This window comes from Trichinella spiralis, assembly GCF_000181795.1.
Source record: "Trichinella spiralis strain ISS 195 chromosome Unknown Scfld5, whole genome shotgun sequence".
NCBI classification, from domain to species: Eukaryota; Metazoa; Nematoda; class Enoplea; order Trichinellida; family Trichinellidae; genus Trichinella; species Trichinella spiralis.
The window spans coordinates 3,412,449-3,435,282 of record NW_003526944.1 but is presented as its reverse complement, the minus strand read 5'-3'; the positions used below and the strand labels follow the sequence as shown (position 1 = coordinate 3,435,282).

Here is a 22,834-nt window from a genome sequence, read left to right as displayed (position 1 = left end):
AATGCTGAAATATGCTTTCTAGGTAAGCAGCATTTTTTCATGACGAGCTTTCTTGGAACTCTTGTTTATGATTATTTTCGTAAGCAAAAAAATGGAAGCTATAAGTTTTATAAAAGAGTAATCTTTTTTTGACACTCACATTTAACTCTTGCAACAAAAAAAAGAGTCAACATCAACGAAGAACAGATTGGTTGAACAGATTAATTTGCTTCTGTTTTAAAATTTAGTTTTGAAAGAGCAGAACAATTCACAACAACAGCGATTAATTAATTTATGTTGCTGTATATTTTTCATTTTATCTGTTCCTATTATAAATCAAATAAGCATATCAATCAAATTTATAATATATTCAATGTATTAATATACATCAATAATGCACATATATTACAAGGAATTTGCAAATTTACATACAAGAAAATTATACAAAAAGAAAGAAAGAAAGAAAAGGAAAGGAAAAAGGGAAATAAATGACAGCTTTCTTTACATCATATAATTAAGTGATCATTTTGATTATTAACAGTTGCTGTCAGCGTTTTCATATGAAAAATAGCATTGATGTTCAAAGAATTTATTTGTGAAACGAAGAAGAAAATAACAAAAAAAACAAGCAAGCTTACTATTAATTAAGCATATAAAAATATGTGCTGTTTATTTTGTTTTTAAGCTTCGTTTCAGTTTTATACTTTCAATGGAAGAGACTCGTCCAAGTGTGTTGAGTTCTTAATAAAAGGGAAAATTATCTAATAGAATAATAATCAAAGTCTTAATGAAATAAAAATTCGATTACAACTATTTATAATTTTGTTCAACTTTCGTTCGATCGTTAGTGGAAAAGAAGAAAATAAAAAGTTCCAAAGCATGAAATAGTCGACGAAAAGTGCTGCATTCTATTTTCAAATCCACCGTATACTGATGATTTACTTTTGGTCAATTTCGATAAAATAATTAAACACGTATACTATAAAACTCATCAATAAAATCCGACAAAAACGACAGACAACAATAAATAAATTTCCAACTTCAAAGTGGATTTTTACATATTTCCTTATCAATCAAGGTAAATGTTATTCAAAACTACAGAACACCTTTGATGCGCAAATTAAACAAAAAATGCATACATATCCGTAATTTTATTACAATCATTTGATGAGAACTGTGCAGTGTTGATGTTTTTCAATATAAGTGGAAATTTATTTCTGAACTTCAAAGTCTTAAATGCAAAAAGGTTTATGATGAATGAATAGCAGCGTGTTTCATTGGATCAACTTTGATTAAATCGAATTAAACAACCGATTGTTTGTTGATATTTTCCCAAAATTTGTTCGTAACTATTTATATGCAAAATAATTATCATCAACACTAATACATTAATTTATTCCAATTGCATTGCAATTTATAAATAGTACAGTAGAATTTCGAAAACTTTAAAATATGCTTTAGTGTCTGTTTTCTAATTGTAGTCATTGAATTTCTCCTCTCCTCCTCTACAGTATGACTAATTGAAGTGGTAGATGAGTAGGCAAAAGCAAAATTAAACGGAACAAAAATTGTATCCCATGAATGAAATTGCGCAAATTTGATACTTGCATAAATCCCGTACGAAAAAGACCATTTTAAACAGAAGTCGATAATTTTTCAACAGCAACAACAACAACAGTTCCCAATGAGCGCTGTTCATGCAATAAAATTTGAAATATTATTTATTTCTTTCAAGAAGCCTCAAGCCTCAAAACACAAGAAACACTTGCACCATAGTCAGCGCTTAGTGGGATGAGTTTTATTAAACTTTGCATCCATTCATCATTGTGCCATTCAAGATGCAATAACAATTAGAGAAAAATTGCAATCATAATAACTTGTAATCAAAGAGAAAAATGAAATGTGCCGGATAAATTCGAAGAATATTTTTAAAATTATTATATTTTGCTTTGAAAATATAATTCATACCCTCCCTCCTTTCTCTAACTGAGCAATATTGAATTCACGAACAGTTTGTGATAAATTTCTATTAAACATTGTCGCAGTAGATGATAATGGTAGTTTTATTGAAAAAAATATAAATTTATAAAAATATTTTTTTATGTACACGTATATATTTATTTGCATGTAATTGTAAAGAAAGAAAATAGCCTGCAAATTGAATAAAATAAGATGAAAATTTCTGGTGAAGAGTTGAAAAAATCAATTTCAGTTACGAAGTGGAAATGCAAACAGAAAAATATTGAAAACGTGTTTCCATTTTGATTGCAATAAAAATGAATGAACCAGGCAAGAAGCAAACGAAAGAAACCATTCAACAATCATGCATGTCTGTGTGTGTGTGTGTGTGTGACAAGCGCGTGATAACGATTAACTTTTTCAAATACATTTTCCCCTACCCCCTCTCCACAACTGTCCTTCCTCATCTTCTTCACACCCGTCCAGTTCAGTGATGTTTGCATCAGAGCTGAATGCAGCAGCAGCAGCAGCAGCAGCAGCATGGTTCCCTCCCTATTTTACAAAGTGACATACTCCAATCAACGAAGCGAAACCAAGCTAGTTAGCAGGCGTAGTCAGCCAGTTAGCTAGCTCCAGCTTTTGCTGACCATGCTGTGCGTCATTTTCAACACTCACGCCTAATTGACAACGGGTTTTTATATTTTGACTTATCATTAAGATTAATTATTATTCGACAACGCTCTATTCAACAACGCCTAGCAAATATCCCTAGCATAGCACTGTTCAAAAAAACAAGTGGGCACCGGCTCAGGCAAGTTGATCAAATAAAAGTGACAACAAAGACCGACTGCCCCAAAGAATAAAATTACCTCTACTTCCATACACAATTGAACTTCAATTTATTAACAACTAACTAACTGGTAAGCATTTGTTAAATTTATTTTAAAAAATCAACAAAAAATATTATATTTCAACAATAATTAACGCCTTTATTAGCATTAAAAAAATAATAATAGTAATAATAAGCATTGAATCAATCGTTCGAACAATCAACCCTATAACCACTTCTCTCTCTCTCTTTCTCTCATCTAATCCTCTTGGACAATTGCAAACCACTGACTGACTGACTGATTATTATTCTGGTCATGATTCTTCATTTTCAGTGTCAATAATTACCATTATTCAAATGTCCAAATTTGACATAAAATATATACGTTTGCATAATTCACATACATATAAAATAAGCTTATTAACGAACGAACGAATAAGAAACCAACAAAAAGGGAAACAGAAAATACTACACCATCACAAAGTCTGAATAGAAAAAATCACCGTAGGAAAAGCTCTTTGTGATTCTTCTTTTGAAAACTGACCCAAAGCAGAAGAGTAAATATATAAAAGACGTCACTTTTTGAACAATTCAATAATTTAAGAAAAAAATCTGCCACTGTCAACCACGTTGCTTGGTACCAGTTGTAAGCTGAGAACTATTAAAGATAATTAGGGGAATTCAAGTATTTAGTTATTATGCGTTTTTTTTCTTTAATTTTTAATCGGCACTGAATAAAAATTCACCATTTCACTATTTTTCCTTTTGCTACAAAATGATGCGTTTCAGAACTGTGGCCGCCTTGATCTATTGGCCTTGCCAAACGTTCGCTTCTTGTCTGTGCCTTTCACATCCATTACAAGGTGTAGTAGATCTTTTACTTTTTTCAGTGTATTTTTGTTTTCATAAAATTCACTACTAATATTGCAACACAGAAAATAATAATAATAATAATAACTGATGATGCTTTTCTTTGTCTGAACATTAAGCACTAATTGCTATTTAATTATGAAATAATCACGACTTATGCCAAAACAGCAGATAAACAATAATTTCTATTGTAATTTTCAATCATGAAATTATTCATATAGAAACATGCTTCTCAAGTGCTAGGGTAACGGCAATTGATTGACTGATTCTCGATGAAAAGCAGTGAAAAAAAGACTTGGCCTTTCTAAATAAAAGTACATTTCTCATCGAGCTCGAAAATTAGATTACAAGCAGATGTAATTGCAAAAATTATCTGTTCGTTGAAAGTAAAATTCAATTCCCAACTCGGCTGAGAATACCATTAGAGAAATCAGAAGCTGGATTTGATTTGACTTCTTTTCTTGAAAATCAACGCTCTGCCACTGCCCAATAGCATCATCATCATCAAACTTTCTCCTTATTGCATAGTTAAAATTGCTTATATAACGAACGGCTAGAGTGTATATAAATTACAAAAACAGATAGATAAATTTTATTTTAAAATTTACATTTTGCTTATACTATGCTAAGGCTTGTTTGGATATAATGTGATTCAGTTGTTTTACAAAGGATTATTATTATTAATTTACTGTTGCTGCTGTTGTTCGCTCGGTTTGAACAATAGGAATTATCAATTTCCACATTAACACTGGTGTTGTCCAAATTGCATAACAATAGTCGCTTCAGTAATATTTGAAAAATAATATCGATTGTCAACCATATTGTTAGCTCAGTTAATAAACCATAAATCCTCGTTGAAAAGTACATTATTCGAAGATAACTGAACTACTACAGACTTCATTTCAATGACGTCATCTCAACTTTTTCTAAAATATTTCTCCAATTAAAAACTGATTTTTCCATTATTAACGCTTACGATAATTTTTTTATATTGTACTTGGAATGAAGATGAATAACACGAGGAACATTATTTCAATCGATCTACTTAAACAACATCACATATCATCAAGTTTTACAATCATCCATCTATCCGTCAATTCTTTGTAGAATTTTTAAATTATACTTAATAATTTTTTAAAATTGGCATGCATTTTGACATTTCTATTTCATTTTGACCACTTACGATGATGAATGGTTTACAAGCGATTCATTCACTGTGCCTGAACTATATGCATTGACCAGGAACACAATAATACTTGGTTTGATGCAATATAACAACTCCTCACTGTTTTCGATCACATATATTAGAGGTATTGTTTGTGGAAGACGATGCAAAATTTCTGCTTGAAATATTTTCAAATTATCATCAATTGTCTGATCAGTGCTTTTGTATAAAACCAGACAATTCTGACGTGATGCAAATTTTAAAGAAGCTTCAGATATTGAGAGAGAGAGAGAGAGAAAAAAAAGAAAAAAATCCGTTTCAGAGCAAATAATAATGAATAACGTACGAAAGAGCAGCAGTTCAGGGCTTCTTTGTGTGAACAGTCAAACTGAACGGAAATTAAACGAAAAAGTTCATTTGTCTAACAAAATCTGTGTCTGTCTGTCTGTCTGTCTAGTCGATGAATATGCAGAAAAATTACAAACAGCTCAATGCAAAATTTTTTCCTCTCTGCACAAAACCAATCAAATCAAATCTTATCAAATCAATTTGATTCTCTGATCTATTAAATTTATATTTTTTTCCTTGTCAAATTTTACAAAGCCAAATTAAGCTTTTCTAAAATGTACAATGGAATCGTTCGATAGCACCAATACCTGCCACAGTGATGGTGATGAGAACCGAAGAAAGCAGAAAACTAAACTTGCCAGTAAAATACGCACGCAATACAGAACGCCAGTAAAATAAATAATTAAAAACTCGCGAGCAACGATCAATTAATCAATCAAATAAAACACATCCGCATACACTTGGTCAACGGTGAAGCTGTACCTGAAGCACTTTCAGATGGTATAGTATAGTGGTACAAAAACTCCACCACTGCTAAGCTTTGTTGTAGCACCTACGTTGGCCACAGCTGATATAAAAAATTCAACTGGCTCTGTCGTACACGTAAGAGCATAATTTTGCCAATTTGTCATTTTCGCTATAATAAATAAGGTCAAAAAATATTATAATAAGAATAAGTTAACCTTTGAGCAGATTTTAAATATAACTAAGCTAATAAGCCAATAAATAATTTTCCAAACAAATGAAAGAAAAATAAAATACCAGCTTTTCATTGTTTAAGCTTTAAAGTCATTTATTTTTCCAAGCAACTTGAAAGTAATGCATTTTAACGCGAAATGATAAACCGTAGGGTAAGTATTTGCAATTATACTTAAAAATTTAAATGAAGAATATTTTCTGTCAGTGAATTTTGAACACAGTGCCATTGTCATGGCATTATTCACTCGGTTTTCACTTCTTGTAGATCACAGAACAAGCATCTATTGCTTTGCTTCAGGTTTTCATACATTAATCGCATCGCTTTCGCAAAATTAGTCTCGTGCATATAATAAATAATAAATTTTGAAAACAAATGTACATATTTGAAAAATTGAAATTTGCTTACTGCTTTCTCACCTAAATCGTTTCCAATTTCCTTGAGAAATAAATGAATTAATTTTCATTCATAATAGCAATAGAAAATAACAGAGACAATGAGTAGAGATTATTTGATTTGACAAAACAAAAGAACTTTATAGAGTACGTGAAGCGATACACATCTGCTTCTGGGTATTTGCATTTCCTGGAAGAAATGAATAATGATGACGTAAGCGATACGTTCAGAAATTATCAAAAATGCAACAACCTTTTGCTTAATCTTGATTATTCACAGATGGCTACATTGCATTCTTCTTCAGAAAATAATATCAATAAATGAAAATTCCACCTTGATGATATTAAATTTAACATTAGTAAACAATTATTTTAAATTGTTCCTCACAATTGCTTGTAATTGTATGAACCAAATAAACACATATGTGGCAAAAACATTTAGGTCTGCTCATTGGTTGAATGCTGCAAATTAAAAAAATATTTAAATTTAACGAATAATTATCAAGTAAAACTTTTTTTATGAAATAACTGGTTAAAATTGCATAATTAATTTTAAAATTGTAATTCAGCAAAATGTCCATCTTCACGATCAAGTGCAATTGCAACAACAGCAGTTGTTCGTACGCTAGCTTACCAAAAATAATAATAAGCAGTTTTTAGAAACAATTTAAAGAAAAGCAAAAACTAATTTAAAAAAATTAATTTGAATTTTAGACATGAAAATTAACAGCAGAAAAAGGTATTTTGCGTTTTACAAAAACAAAAAAACTCACCGGGGATTATTATCAAATAGTATTGAAAATGTATAATTTATTCGCTTTGAACTTTGCAAGAAACTATTCGAAATGGTAAGGCAAAATAAATTTCCAATTTCAGCAAGCTATTTTTCAACGTTTCGTTCAAAGATTTTGAATCCCAGTTGTTCGTTATGCAAAAGAAATTAACCTGAGCGCCTGCTGTATTATATGCTGCTGAGCCATTGGGAATGAAAGCTGCACTTGATCACGTCATGGGAAATTTGCTTAATTTTAATTTTTGTTTTTCAATTCATTTTATTAAATCCAATTAAACAAGACAACAAGATTCACTAAATAAATAAGTAAAATAAAATAAAATAAAATAAAATTCATGCATGATGCAAGCTCAGCAGAACAGTACTTTTATCTATTTCTTTGCATTTGGATAATACAGCTAGCTAGTTGTTATTTAAATGAAAACTTATTCAACACTTATATTTTGTAAACAAAAAATTTTTAAGCAATATTTATCACATATTATAAGATATACAAACAAACGGATAAACCATCTTTGCCCAGTTGTTGTTTTATAATATCACTACTAGCAGATAGAATAATGAAAAGTTTCATCCGATCCCAAAAAAATAAGTAATAAAAATAGTTTCACTGAACAATTTCAAATTTAATTGTTGATTTCAAAGTATTGTTTATTTATTAAAATGTTTTAAAGTAATAAATGGAATTAATTTATCAATAATAAAGAAAAGTAAAAGATGAAACGGGGAAAGACGAAAGAGATTGGGGTGAATTTGAAACACTTATTTCTTCGATGTAGAAAAAATAAATTAAACTGCTGCAAGCAAATTCAGTCGAGAACAAAACTGCACTTCTGCTTGCTGAGCTTGATTTTTGCAACATGCCGCATCTGAAGAAACGTTAGAGAAAAATAATCCTACCCCTTCTCTTCCCCCTCTCGTACTATCCCATCCTTTCAACCGTGTTTACAATAACTCGAATAAATAAACTTCAACACACTGCAGTGCTGACTTAAACCTCTGTGACTTGTCCATTGTTGCCGGTTTATGCTTTCCACTCGTTTCCTACTAACAAACAGTTACGTTGTAAATAATGCATTTCAATGCTTATACACAAGCACGCTTATATATTTTTTAATCTAGTTATACAATAATTTAATATTTCTTGTCATATTTTTCTAGAAATGACCGACGACACGTTGCCTACAACAATGAAGAGCCAAGCAAATGAAACCAAATCCAAAGATGTGAAAAAAGCAAAAAAGTAAGAATAAAAATTAATTCATTTTTTAATTCATAAATGAGAAGAAACAACTGAAATTCATTAACATCTCAACAATCGAGAACACTACAAATTTTACTAAACAAATTTTTTTGAAAATTTTATTCAAAACCCTTTTCACAAAAATTTTCTTTCCAATATTGTACTCGTGGAAATGCTGCTCATTTTGCACTGATTTAAGATATCCAAATAATGAATAAACAATCATAATTAGGCATTTAAGGAACTGCTACACTTTATTGTTTCCCCCGTCGATGCTATTTTTGTTCACTGAATTCAACACTAACAATGTCAATGTAGCTAACGTGTAATTCACAGATATTTAAGGATAATTTCCAATTCAGCTATCAAAATAGTTCTAATGAAAATTTGCAAAAATCAATTATCGTGCCAATTATCCACTATTGCAAAACAGGAGCAAAATTTCAACAAATGCTTTCATTTATTGCATTTTTAAACCACCTCTTGTAAATATATCCAGACTTTGCATTGGACTGATTTAAATTCTTTTGTTCACATGTAGTAGACGAATAAAATAAAACAAAAAATAACGTTACAATTACATAATAAATTGATTTAATTGTTTATTGAGCGTTGAAGTGATAAAGAATAAAATTTAATTAAATCAACCTTCAAAAAATAGCATTAACGCTAGCTGAGAAAAATTTCCACGCTGACGCAATTTTGTAATAAATCAATATCCGACCTCTGACTGATTGTTCGAGATGTGAAAGAAAAAATGAAACTAAAAAAATATCTCAAACCTTTTAATTAAATATGAATTAAATGTTAATATTTGACAAAATGCACTCAGGTGACGTATCATTGGTGACGTAAGAAAATCACTGAATTGAAATTAAATGATAAGGATGGAAAATCATTTTCAATTATAAAATTAAATAATTTTCGTGATTTGAAAATTTTGAACTATTTTTTTAAAATACAATTTCTAATATTCACATAAAATTGAAAAATAATCAACAGCAACATCTGTGTAAGTGTGCGTGCGTGTGTGTGTTGAAAAAATTTCATTCATTTCCATCATCTATTCAACGCATTAGAAATTATCTTCAATAAATTGCGAAATGATTTTTTTCAAGTCTGTTTAAATTCAATGTACAGACACAAATATACATATATATATATATATATATATATATATATATATATATATATATTTCATTGATTATATTAAAATATTATAAAGAAAAAGTAATATTTTATCAGCTTGAAAAGTTCAAAAAATGAAACCAAGAGGAAAAAAAGAACAATTGATTAATTATTATAGACTAGTAACTGGAAAGTGAACATTCCGATTAGACATATATCATTTTTGGAGTAATCAAGTAGGCGGAGCTGCGTGATTTTACAGCTTGCCGTGTTGTCCTTATAAATTAATAATAGCTTGATAGATTAGCACTGCTACACTGCTGCAAAAAAGAAAAACTACTACTAAGCTTTTAGCAACCCATTCACCAAATTACCTTTTCTCTCTGTCTTTTCCACTTTTCACAAAAGTACCACTGCACTGCATTGCATTGCAATTCGATGAATATGATCAACAATAATTCAGCCGATCAACGACAAAATACAGGCTCAACAATTTCCAATTCTAGCCGTGTTGTTATGAGGTTGATCAACGCCGCTGGCATGCTTTTGCGAAAATTTAAAAAGTAAGAATTGCCTAATAATTTCCTATACTTCTATGCAAATCAGTTAGTTATGAATGAACTTATTTCCATTCATTCAACAGAGCAAATAAAGAAGAGTATAAGATATGCGTGCGCGCATCTACATATGTAAAACTTTACGTATAAACTTACAATGAATAATAATAATTGCTTTAAAATTTTTTTTGAAAATGTCGCAAATTAATCAACAGAATACCGTATGCAATTATTCGTTTTGAAATTTCAGTAATACATGTCAATTTTAATCTTGAGAAGAAAGTTTTCTTTCTTTCTTTTTTTAAATAATTTTCAATCCACTGGGAGTTTGAAAGCAAGGAAAAACATATTCATTCCATTGTACAATTTATCCCTTTCTGTAATTAACATCGATTGATCTCTTAACAAAAGATTTCATCGATTGAATAAATTATTTTCAATTTTCATGAAAATGCCAAATCTGCTAAAGTCAGCCAAAATAGAATCTTAGCACAATTGTGCAAAATATCCGACTTGGAAGATGAAAAAAAAACTATTGAACTATAACAACAGCAACAGTTGCCACAAAAGAAGCCCTGTTGCTGGTGCATTGGTTTGATGTAGCTCGCTCGGCTCAGTTTAGTTTAGACAATTGTCATTCTGCTCTTGTTTGCAAAATGAAAGTAAATGCAGGTTTCATTCATTCTTGGCTAAACTGCGTCATATTTGGCTTGACAATGTTTTCTAGCATCACTGAATTGCCATTATTTATCATCATAATCATCATTATATCCGCACCGTTCTAATGCTGTATCTGCAGGCTTTATGTTACAGTAGCCAGGCAACAAAAGAAAAAGAAGATGATGAAGAATTACAGTTTTCTCAAAAACTCATTTACATTTTCAACCTTTTAAACTCTCAAAATTTAATAACTACTTTTCTAAAATATTCTACTGTTTTAAGATTTATTACTAATATCACACCAGCAAAACATTCAGATATAAATGAACTTTTCAGTTTTGCCTTTGATTCAAAATTCAACGGATATTATTTAAATAAATATGAGATTAATCTTATTATTTATAATTCAAAAAAGAATTTTTTTTTTCAAAAGTTAAAAATCACTTCGATTCAACATTGCAGTCAGCAGAATGAAAAGTTGTTGTTCAAAACATTCTATATTACACTCAAAGCTGAGCATTATTAATCAACGAGCATTATTTAATTGAATACAGTATTTTTCTTAATCAGCAATAAGCACATGCTCTCTGTTGACCATGCACTACCTTTCAGTTTGTTAGCCTTTGGCCAAAGGTATCAAAAGCCTCTCCATAAAGCAAATGCATTAATTAAAAAGTATGATACGCGTAAAATATTCACAAATCATTTAGATTATAGAACAGCTTATTCAAATATTTCATGCGGTGATGTCAATTATGAAAAATTAAAATCAAAGTGATAAACTTAATGATTTTTAAAAGTAGGAAAGACTTTTCATCAAATACCCAGCGGGATAGCTCGCACACTTTCTGCAAGCATCATCAAACCGTTACCCCATGCTCTAAATCATATCTGTGAGTTATGGTTTTCAAACGTGATAAAAATCAACAAAGCAAACATGTATATTATAGAAATTGGAATTCTTTTTTCACAAATTATCAAAATTGTCATAACTATTGTCGACATTGTTGCCTTGACTTCTCCTGCACAGTGTTGTATTTAGCACAGTTGAAGATGTTTGAAAGATGTTATTCAAAAAAAATTAAATAAACATAAGTTAGATTAATTATATATAATTTAACACGCATAAATAAAAAATGAAATATACACGCGTACATGTTTCGTTCTTTTTGATTTCTCAAAGTATCAAAAATTCAGACATTTCACATTAAAATTATAATGGAAAAAAGAAACAAACAGCCAAAGTTTATTCTCATTAATTCTGCTTATTCGAGTATACAGGTTACGTATACGGTGAAGATGAAGGGGTAAAAATATACTCTCTTTATTTCCGTAATTTTTATGTTGTCTCAATTGACGTCGCCATAGAATTGATTTCTCATTCTACTGCTACAGTTGCTATAGATATAGCTGAATAAATTGAAATCACTGACAAAGAAAGGCTTTCATATCTGTCTCCCTCTGTCTATCTTTTTTTTCCATTGTTCATTTGTTAGGATGGAACTATTGCAAGAGAAAATAAATCCCGATTAAATTAAATCAAACATTTGTACAAACAAGCAACAGGGGGTAAATGTTGTTTTAAATTTTTTGAAAAGTTGTGCAAATGGAAAAGTTTCTTGTTATATAAAATATGCTGTTGTTGTTGTTGTTGTTGATTTTCAAAGATGCTATCATAGAATGCTAATTAAATACCTTGAAAGAGCGTGAATTGGGGAATTTTCATTTCGTTCAATAAATAAGCAGCACAAAACGGACATTGCAGAGAAGAAAATGTTAATTGATGTTTTGTTTTTAACAAAGCACTTAATAAATGGTCATTTTCAAAAAGTGGTAAAGAAGAATATGCTTGTAAAATTTTGCAAAATAAAATGAGTTCAAATATTATCATCAACAACAATAAACTAAAAAATCGTTCGAAAGGAAAAAATTGAAATGTGATGTTGTGATGATATTGCGCCGCCTACATCCGCTACGGCTTCTGTTAGCAGCTATCGGAAGCGGCGGCCGGCTGCCATTGATTTCACGTGAACAACACGGAAAGGGACGGGAAATTGGTCGACCAAGTTGGCAGCCGTTCGATCAAAGCGACAAATCACAGTGTTGGCAACGGTTTGCACCGCCCCACCACCATCACCACCACCACCACACCAGCAGAACATCTGCCATCACAAGCGCTTGCTTATTTGGCTAGCATCTAGTTGTTCGTCCGGGACCATATCCGTCACAATTCATCCGTACAGAATTTTCTACTGTCGACGTCACCACCGGCTCGCAGTCGCCGGACCGGCAATTACCGATCCACTGGCCAGTCAACAGAATTTTCAACTCATGGACCATTCAAGTCAGTTCTACTTTCTCACGTTGCGCAAGCATGCTTGCAGGTAAAACCCCGACGTCAGCAGTGGATGTTTTTTTTCATATGGGATGAAATTTTGAAAAATTCCAACCAAACGTTCCTCTTGACACGTCGTTGTTGCTTCCATCCATTTCCATTCATTTTCTCACAACCATGCTCTCACCTTTCATCCCTCTCTCTCTATCCCTCTCAGTCTGGTGATTCTGATACTTTTCAGACTACGCTACATCATCTACCAAATGCACCGTGGTGAGATGTCGTCCAAAGATTTGATCGACAACTTAGAATACGCCGCCTCAATATTGGAATCTACATACGTTGACTCTTGCCGGTAGGCTTGCAATTTAACCAACGTAAAATTGTTAATTTCACATAAATTGCGGGAGGGCCATTTGCGTTTTGAACAATTCTATCCAACAATCCACGCACGCATATCGGTGAAGTGAAATTTTTTTAATCAATTAATCAATCACTAACTTCACATTTTCCAACTTGTCCCTGTCTATATACCAGCACTGCATCACACCTATACCTAATAACTAAAAAAAACTATTACTTGCACAAATATACCAACCCATATCACACATGCACGCACGCACACACATTATATTTTCATCTTTTACAAAAAATAATTCAATTTGTACAAGAAACTGATATTGTTTCAATTTTTTTTGTTCTTCTTCTTCTTCTTCATCTATTAGCTTAAACATTTGTAGCTTGTTTAGAATTGAGAAAAATCGAACTAGCCCCAAGTGGAAAAAGCAATTGTTGACCTGTTTCTACGTATGAATCAGGTTGCCGGGAAACGGATTCGTTTAGCTCTAATACAAAACTTTCACACACAATATTATTGAGATGCTTCAAAATTCCATGTTGAAATCAAACTACAATAGCTTGTTGATGATGAACCAACTTCCGTTAATGCACGCATATTTTGTGGGATTAAATAGTAATAGCAGCAATACTAGTTGTTGTTGTATTTTCAATAAACAAGCATTCCAACTGCTGCTGGTCATTGTGAGATTCAAACGACCTGTAGTAAGCTAATGATAAATGCTCCGCTGAATGTAAATGAATTATTACCTTCCTATTAACTGAGCAACAGAAAGCAGTCATCAGGCTGAACAACTTAATTGCTTGTACATTTCCAATTAATTATTGCATGCTTGGATTTCCTCCTTTCCTTCCATTCCTCTCACTCACTCAGTGTGTGTGTGTGTGTGTGTGTCCGTTCATCTCCCGCCGTCTGTTGATTGATTGCATGTTTGATTGAAATTAATGTCTCAGCATGGCCAGGTATTGTTTATTCAGTAAGCAAACAGACCAGATAAAGATCAGATTAGAATAGAATAGAATAATAACTTACCACGTTTTCAATGTTATAAAATTAATGCTGATTCAAAAAGAGGAAAAATATCATATATAAATAATACTTAACAACAATTCAAAAGTAAAATTAACACACGTCCCACAACTAATCGCATCACTGCGTATGAGCATGAAATAAGCTTGACGTGCGAATGAGCATTGAAAAATGTTCATTAATTAAATTTTCTATAATAAGCACTAGAAAAGGTGTTGTGAAATACTAAACTTCACATTGAATACTGAAATATGTTGTACAATTAATTCAATTTTCATCATGAGAGTTGCTTGAAAATAAAAGTAGCAAATCAAATAAAATTCAATCTGCAACACAATATAGTAGATTGGTGTTGATCAAAAATTAAACAAACAACTTTCCACAGTAAACTAATTTACATAAATGAGAATGAAGTGTAGATTTGATTTCAATTTTGAAATTTTTAAATTGGATAAAAATTTATCTTCATTATTAGAAGAAGAAAAAGAATAAATCAATGAATGCGCATTGCACTGCAGCAACTTTTTCTAATTGAACAATTTTAAATGTTCTGCTAAAAATGCCAGCAATATAAATTTAATTGAACCAAGTAAATAATTATGAGAAAGAAAAATTCCATTTTCCACAACATCAATATGATAATATCAATTAAATTTCAAAACAATAAATCACCAATTTTACAATTTGAAAATTGAAAGTTTTTTATGCAAAAGTTTGCTTATTTGATAGGCAACCTTGAGGTGCACTGCACGTAGATATAGACAATTTAGAGATGTTGAAAAATGACTATATATTAGCTAGAAATTTTGCATTTTCAGACTTCAGGTTGAAGAACAGATCGATCAGATTGATAGCGAAGATGTACCAGAAGAAGTAAGAAAGTGGTTAGCTTTGACATTCACTCAATCTGTCAATGAACAACATCAAAAAGTGTCTTTCAAATCCGTTGCCAATGCAATTCGATCTGGGATACGATTTGACAGGTAAAACAATTGAACATTACCGAATCACAATTTATAACCCTAAACTGGATTTTATTTTTGAAATTTCTGACCCATCCGACATATTCAATACAGTTTTTGTACCATTTCTGTTTAGACTAGCGAGACGAAGCATGTCATCAGGATTAGATATAGTGCCAGACAATGTGGCTGAACTGCTGAAAGTAACCACGATCATTTTTGGTATTTTTTCAAAAATATATACACTAACAATTAATTCCCTGCTAGAATATCAACGATTGGAATTTTGACGTTTTTCTTTTAAATGAACTGAGTGAAAACAACGCATTAAAATGCGTCAGCATGGCATTGTTCAGCAAGTACAACTTTCTCAACAAATACAAGGTAAAACAATCACCACTAACCTTAATTAAATAAATTATCCCAGAAATTATTATGAAATTTTAACAGAAATGTCAAGAGATTTGAAATTTTGAACATAATTTCGAATAATTCTAATGCCAATATTTTCTTCAATGCAACAGTAATAAGTGTTGACAAATATTTACATACAAAACAGACAGTACGACCATTCCGTTTACTTTACACGATCAATTAATCATTTTCTACATTTTGCTTTATTCTAAGAGTACTTTAAAAAATCTCCCTAAACACTACCAACACAAATAGGCCTTGAAGTACAATTCATAGGTTACAAATAAACAATGCTTCATTTCTAACGTTTCTTTAAGTCAGTAAAAAATAACTGTCAAAAAGCACTTACCTTCTGAAATCATGAAGTTAACTGAAACAGATCAGCAATTAACTGTTTTCTACTACAGCACTTTAAAATGTTTTGTTGCCAGGCGTAAACTGTGAAATGTTAATTTGTCATTAAACAATGGACAACAATTATGCCTGAAATAAAACAATAAATGGTTGAAAATTTTCTTTTTAATAAATTTTATAAACAAATATTTCATAATGATATGTATATAAAAAGGAAATTATAGATTCCGATGGTGAAATTTGAAGCGTTTCTAAATAAGCTGCAACAAGGCTACAGCAAGCACAACAATCCCTATCATAACCTAGTGCATGCTGCAGATGTTACTCAAACAGCTCACTGGCTTCTAGCTCAGTCGGGCTTAGTGGTAAATTTTATGAATTTTTTTCTTTATTTCAAGAGGCCCATTAATACTTTATACGTTAGGAATGTCTGACGGATTTGGAGTTGTTTGCTTATCTTTTCGCAGCAATGGTACACGATTTTGAACATACTGGCCATACTAATAACTATCACGTACAAAGTAGCAGTGATTATGCATTAATTTACAACGATCGATCTGTGCTAGAGAATCATCACGTCAGTGCCATATTTCGTCTAATGCACGACTCTAGCCAATATAACATTCTGGAAAAACTTACCAAAGAAGAAATTCGGTATAATTTAAAACTGATTAATTTAGACATGGCGCATTTTAAATTCAGATCACATTTAAATAATCAATAAATTTGCTTACTTTGATTTGGCAAATGAATAATCAACCACAATTGATTTGCGTAACTTTTAGGCAATTTCGTAATTTGGTGATTGAAATTGTCCTTTGTACGGACATGTCAACGCATTTTGCTCAAGTCAAAGATGTAAAGCAAATGATCACTTCTGACGAAGAGTAAGTAGAAGCAGTTCGCTACTTTGATAGAAGGGAAACGTTCTTTCGAAATGAAAACTTTCATCAGTATTCTTTTTGTACGAATACATGCATATTCTTCTGACGTACATTTCAAAATTATACCAAATCGAGTAATCAAGGTCCATTTTATGGTAATACTGTAGAAATTAAGAAACTTTTATGTTTTTTTCTTGATTAATGTAACAAGCAATTCGTTTCAGTTTATAAAAATATGTATAATAAATGGAAAATGTAAAAAAATGAAATACTAAAAACAAAGATTAATTCTACTCGACCAGCTAATACAAAATCCGCTTTTTTATTCATATCATAGAATTGACAAAACCAAGGCTCTAAGCTTTTTAATCCACTGCAGCGACATTTCGCATCCTGCGAAAATCTGGCCATTTCACTTTCGCTGGACAGAGCAACTGATGGAAGAATTTTTTAGACAGGTATTGATCACACACAATGCTGTTTGTTGTTTACAATTTTGGATTCATTAAAATTTGATTTTTCATTTGTTTCAAGGGTGATTTGGAAATGGCGATGGGAAATCCAATCTCGCCGCTTTGCGATCGTCTCACTGTCAACATTGCGGACTCACAGATCGCGTTCATTGATTTCATCGTCGAACCGACGATGATCATCTGCAGCGAACTGCTCGCGAAGCTGCTCGAACCGGTGCTGCAAGCTTTCGACAGCGGTTCCGGCGAGAGGTGAGTGCAACAATTATGCAAATTTATATATCCATTCCCATCAATGATCAGTGCATCGATATTTTACTCCAGACCGAAACAGTTGAATTCGATAGACGATTTCCGCATGTCACAGCCCTGGATGAAGATCATACCTGAAAATCGTATGAAATGGAAGGAGTACATTGCGCAGCAAAATAAGCTGCCCGAGTAGCTACCAGCCAGCCACCCTGCCGTGTATAGAGTTAGTGAAAAAAAACAAATTTGTTTCTTCTACAAGGTACATGTCATCAACTTTATTTACTTGCAGCACGGAATGTATGTGTTGTTCTTCTGCCTGAGCTAAACAAAATGCTGCCCTTGTGAAAACCCCATTTACACCGTATTATGACAAACAAGTCAACAAATTGCGCCAGTACAGTATATTCAACAACGACACTCACTTCAGCATCTACCACTGCATGCACACTTTCCGTTGACAGTTGAAATGAATGAAATGGCGTTTGTTTCTTTTTCCAACCATACACTAATTTTACTAAATTCCAGAATCACTTTATAAAATACGAATAATCAATTGATCGATAAATAAATAAATAAATCAATAAATATTAAAATTGTAGAATAATAAATTTTTCATCATAGTGACAGCTGTATCATTAAACTTCCTTATTATTATTATTAATGGATACTGTATAGCTGATTTGTTTAAATTCCACATTCAGTTTTCCATCGTTTCAAGACCTCTGCCGGAGGGATCGACGTTTGCCCCATAACTTCAGATCGTCCATTATTTGTCACAACTTCCCCAGAAGATTTGATCACTATCAATGCAGGAATGCCTTGCACATTGTACAGTTCCGACAATTCTCTGAAACAAAATGCTTTTCACATTACTTGCACAGCTCAAGTTGCAAGAAGAACAAACAACTCACCTGATCAGTGGATCTCCAAAAGGCAAATAGCACCAATCGCCGTGTGCTTCGTTCAAATAAGTTGCCAAATCCGCTTCACTGCGATCGAAGCTAACGAAAATCACTTCGAAATCTTTATCGCCTACTTCTTCATAAAAATCCTAAAATTCAACAAGCAAAAATGCATTTATAAGAAAATTAAAAATCAATTATAAAGTGACAGAACAGATAAAACCATTCAAACCTTCAATACTGGCGTGAAACTGCGACACGGTGGACACCAATGTGCGGAAAAATACAACGCTACGACTTTGTTTTTCAAATGCTCGCTTGCGTTAACTTTCGACGATTGGCCGTTGAAAACCTTCATCAAAGTTTTCCCTTCCAATTTTTCTGCCATCCTTCTGCAAATGATGCTAAAATTGAAAGCTAGCTATATTTCGTCGTAGGTAAAATTTTCCCAAAGCTACGTGACAAACTACGTACGCACAACCTACTTACAACTAGGTGAACTAATTAATGGATACCATGAATACAAGATGTTTAAACAAGACCTGACAAATCAACACACTACTGGGTTAATTGTTCACTTACCAATGTATTTGTGTGTGCATTGGAAAGAAAAATAACCCCCTGGCATTTGCATTATAACAATGACCGCCAGTTCGACAGCACAGAATTCAATGGAGAAAAAATAAATTGCACACGAATTACAAACAAAATTCATTGCTAGCATTCAAGAATGGCAAAATTATGAAACAATCTGTGTTTGAAAAGAAAAGTCAACAGTAACCCCCCCCCCCAATTGTAACGGCGAATTGTTGTTTCACTATTTAAAAAGCAAAGCACAAAATATCCAGAACAAACGAATCTGTCGATTTTGTTCTTCACATACAATTCTTTTTCAAAATTAATTTTCCAATAATTCATTTGATTACCACGCAGCAAAATTTGTATTTTTGGAAAATCAATTATTTGATAATTTAATAAAGTGAAAACATATATCAGTTGAATAATTTTTTTTAGAAAAAGATTCCAACCATCAAAATGGATTGAGCTTTTCTATCAAAACAACTCATGCATATTTATTAATGAGTTGGTGCAAACTGGAAATGAGCTGGAAAAATTCTTTATTATATGCAAAGCGTAAACAAGCAAAGCCCATTTACCGCATGCTTTATTTATATCAATGATTGACAAACTGCTGCATTGATAAAATAAGCGTTAAGAACTGAATTTTAAATTAAATTAGCAAAACTACAAGTGAAATTTCCCAAAAAAACATACCTTTAAAAAATTAACAAAATTTGTCACTATCAACACAGGGTAACACTACAGTACAGTATAACAGTGCTGTGATGTTCATGAATTAATGCCAACTGACTACAGTATTGTTGACGAAAACACATGTAATAATTGCTGTTGTTGTTGGACAAAGCTAATGACGATTGAAATAAATATTGTGCTATAAAAATTAAAATTTACATTAAAAATGAAACTGAGACGTCAAACTTTGCATTAATGAAGCATCATGTGACACTTATAGTAGAACATGATAAAAATTTGCCAATTTTCATTCAGTTATTAAAATTACAAATAAAAATCAATTCATTTTGTAAAATTTACTTTTATCTTGCATGAACAATCCAATTATTGCTCTACAAAAGTTTGTTTATTGTTTTCTAAATTCAAAATTTTCATATTAACAAACGTTTTTCGTGTCCTGATATTTAGGATTTCAGAAATATATCTGAAAAGTGCAGCAGACAGTATCAGTTCGTCACATAATCCAAACTTTAACGCGTATGCAAATGCATTTATATGACGCAGAAAATGAACTAGTTCATCAAAATTTTACTATGACCAGAATGAATGAGCACGTCACTACTGTTGGAAAAAGCAAAGCTTCTGTGCGTTATAAAAATTTTTCATCCATATTTTCCATTATTTACTCAAGATTTATTCAAAGTTGATGCATTTGCCACTTTGAAAAACTTGAATATTTCAAAAACATAACGCGACGATATTTTGCCACATTAGATGGAATGAAGAAGAAAAAGTGAAAACTCATAATGACATTTCTAAAAATCAATTTTTCCAAATGCATTACACATTACATTACATTACAATTTTGCCTATATGTATCCGTATATAAAAATACTTCATCTCTGTTTGAGCATCTATTTACTACAGATGATACAATTTCTTTATCTTCGGCAGTCAAGAGAAACAAAAGTATCAGTGCCTCTCTTCACTTACATTAAAAAAACGCCACGGCAACGACCATAACATTACACTGAGACATAAAGTAATTAAGTGAAAGAAATGCTTTCTTCTATTTATAATCCACATGCAACTTTCCATCCTTGAAATGTTTCTTTCGGAGGTTTCACTGTCTGCCCCATAATATCAGCCCGAGCATTGCTTTTAACCACTTCACCAGACGGTTTAATAATCACCAACACAGGTACACCATGAATGTCGTACTGATCTGATAATTGTCTAAGTAATTTCAAAACAGAATGATCTTTATATTTTATGGCAAAAAAAATTATTCAACAACAATAATTTACTTGATTACTGGACTACCGAACGGCAGATAACACCAACTGCCGTGCATCTCATTCATGTACTGAGTCAAAGCTTCTGCGGCTCGATCAAAGCTAACAAATACAATTTCAAATTCATCATCCCCAACTTCTTCATAAAAGTCCTAGTGAAAATCAAGATAGCTACAAAATGTACAAAGCTAGTAAATGAATTTCAAATTGGCAAACTTTCAAAACTGGCGTAAAAGCTCGACACGGTGGACACCAGTGGGCTGAAAAATACAATGCCACCACTTTACTTTTCAGATGCTCTACAGGTTCCACTTTTCTCGGTTGACCGTTGACCATCTTCATCAGAACCTTTCCTTTCAATAGCTCAGTCAACGGTTGGAAAGTTTTTCTACAGTTCACATGCAAAAATTATCAAAACGAATCGAACGGAGTAGAAATGGGATATTTTTAAAAATTTTGCAAAAAGCCTTCATCAGAAATTGTCAACTTGTTAAAAGATTAAAATTACAATCAGTCAACTAACCTTTTCATCGTTATTAATGCCAATAATAGCACTGGTGAACAGTAGACTGATAATCGCAAAGCAATAAATTTAAATGAAATGAAATATCAAAGAAGAATTTATACGAGTTATTGATCAGAAGATTACCTTTTGGACAGAAGCTTCATTGTAGCCGCCATTTAGTCGAATAGAAAATTTGTCAATAATAACTGCTTAACGCTATAAAATTAATCAGCTGAAGAAATTTTACCGGAAAAATTTTCACATGAAAAATTTTGAAACGAGGAAGACTTTTCGCCTTGGGTACAAATTTGAAACTAACACTTTCACTTACTATTAACAATCTTAATGAAGAATCTTTACTCGACTCATTAATTTTCAATTGCATTTCATCCAGTGACTTTGCAAATATACTCCACATTTCTGACGTTGAACAAAAGGTATTTACTAAAAAGCATACTCCAGCAATCAATTGGTCAACACAGAATTTATCCCCAGAGAAACCTTTTGATCAGATAAAATCAATTTTGTACATATATTTTGAAAATTTAGAAGCAGTATGATTGGAAACCAATTGAAGCGCAATCTGCAATCTCAACAATGCAAAAGCTTCTGCATTCAATAAGGTGAAATTAAATTTGCAGAAGAAAACCATTTACACGCAACATATAATATATATATATTTCTTGTTGATTCATTCTAAATTTATGCGAATGTAAAATGGAAACTCCACCATAACAAGCAAATGCAACAATGTACATTTCACAAACAATTTTTCATGATCGCAAAGTGAAAATAACAAAGAAAGGATATTTCATGATCAGAAAATTAATCAATATTGCTACTGTTAGCAAGTGTAAATTTTCCTCAGAAATGTAAGAAACTTTAGCTTCTTTTAGAAGAAGCATACAATAACATGTTCTAATTGGAATAATTAAAATTTCAAACTGATTTTAAAGCAGCATCTCAACATTCAAAATATAAAACACAAACAAGATTTGAATTTCTCAAAATGTACATGCTACAAAAAATTAAGAAATCAAAAACAACTTGAAGCAAACAAACATTTTGTGAATAAAAAATTCATTTTTATGTATAATGTTGAAAAAAAACAGTTATTTGTATTAGAAGTGATATTAATAAGTATTGTTATGGAAAATCTTTAGTTTGAACTTGAGGATCCTTTTTTTGGTAGTGGAC

The 22,834-nt window shown here is 31.6% G+C and overlaps 4 protein-coding genes across 4 annotated transcripts; 1 reads left to right on the top strand and 3 right to left on the bottom strand.

Moving 5' to 3' along the window:
* Positions 1–4,317: 4,317 nt before the first annotated feature.
* Tsp_04427 (hypothetical protein) lies at positions 4,318–6,195 on the bottom strand. The gene is made up of 5 exons (XM_003375193.1): positions 6,106–6,195; positions 5,996–6,020; positions 5,675–5,787; positions 4,821–5,044; positions 4,318–4,417 (listed from the first exon to the last, which is right to left on the bottom strand). The coding sequence occupies exons 1-5, from the start codon at positions 6,193–6,195 to the stop codon at positions 4,318–4,320; spliced, it is 552 nt and encodes a 183-aa protein (XP_003375241.1).
* Positions 6,196–12,571: 6,376 nt separating this feature from the next.
* Positions 12,572–17,874, top strand: Tsp_04426 (calcium/calmodulin-dependent 3',5'-cyclic nucleotide phosphodiesterase1C). Its single transcript, XM_003375192.1, has 11 exons — positions 12,572–12,735; positions 12,867–13,007; positions 13,200–13,313; positions 15,164–15,328; positions 15,758–15,869; positions 16,300–16,440; positions 16,500–16,729; positions 16,861–16,962; positions 17,297–17,417; positions 17,494–17,681; positions 17,754–17,874. The coding sequence occupies exons 1-11, from the start codon at positions 12,572–12,574 to the stop codon at positions 17,872–17,874; spliced, it is 1,599 nt and encodes a 532-aa protein (XP_003375240.1).
* Positions 17,875–18,365: 491 nt separating this feature from the next.
* On the bottom strand, positions 18,366–20,090 carry Tsp_04425 (nucleoredoxin). The gene is made up of 6 exons (XM_003375191.1): positions 20,084–20,090; positions 19,921–20,036; positions 19,774–19,802; positions 18,816–18,975; positions 18,593–18,732; positions 18,366–18,528 (listed from the first exon to the last, which is right to left on the bottom strand). Exons 1-6 carry the CDS (start codon positions 20,088–20,090, stop codon positions 18,366–18,368), a joined length of 615 nt encoding a protein of 204 aa, XP_003375239.1.
* Positions 20,091–20,910: 820 nt separating this feature from the next.
* On the bottom strand, positions 20,911–21,701 carry Tsp_04424 (eukaryotic translation initiation factor 3 subunit E; the record flags this gene model as incomplete). The annotated part of the gene is made up of 4 exons (XM_003375190.1): positions 20,911–21,073; positions 21,145–21,284; positions 21,349–21,468; positions 21,656–21,701. Coding segments are annotated over 4 exons (469 nt in total), but the record flags the coding sequence as incomplete, so codon positions are not given.
* Between the last annotated feature and the right edge of the window lie 1,133 nt (positions 21,702–22,834).

Bases quoted from the DNA above. Each gene is read 5' to 3' on its own strand.
- Tsp_04427 (XM_003375193.1), bottom strand. From the start codon at position 6,195: ATGCACGAGACTAATTTTGCGAAAGCGATGCGATTAATGTATGAAAAC. The intron at 5,788-5,995 runs GTTTATCATTTC...TATTTATTATAG, and splicing joins TTGCAAATACTTACCCTACG to CGAAAATGACAAATTGGCAA. The intron at 5,045-5,674 runs GTTTTTGTACCA...GCATCACGTCAG, and splicing joins CAAAGCTTAGCAGTGGTGGA to AATTGTCTGGTTTTATACAA.
- Tsp_04426 (XM_003375192.1), top strand. From the start codon at position 12,572: ATGATATTGCGCCGCCTACATCCGCTACGGCTTCTGTTAGCAGCTATC. The intron at 12,736-12,866 runs GTTTGCACCGCC...TCATCCGTACAG, and splicing joins AAATCACAGTGTTGGCAACG to AATTTTCTACTGTCGACGTC. The intron at 17,418-17,493 runs GTATTGATCACA...ATTTGTTTCAAG, and splicing joins TGGAAGAATTTTTTAGACAG to GGTGATTTGGAAATGGCGAT.
- Tsp_04425 (XM_003375191.1), bottom strand. The intron at 19,803-19,920 runs GTTATACTGTAC...TTTAAAATTCAG, and splicing joins TTCATGAACATCACAGCACT to TTCTTAACGCTTATTTTATC. The intron at 18,529-18,592 runs GTGAGTTGTTTG...ATTTTGTTTCAG, and splicing joins TTTGGAGATCCACTGATCAG to AGAATTGTCGGAACTGTACA.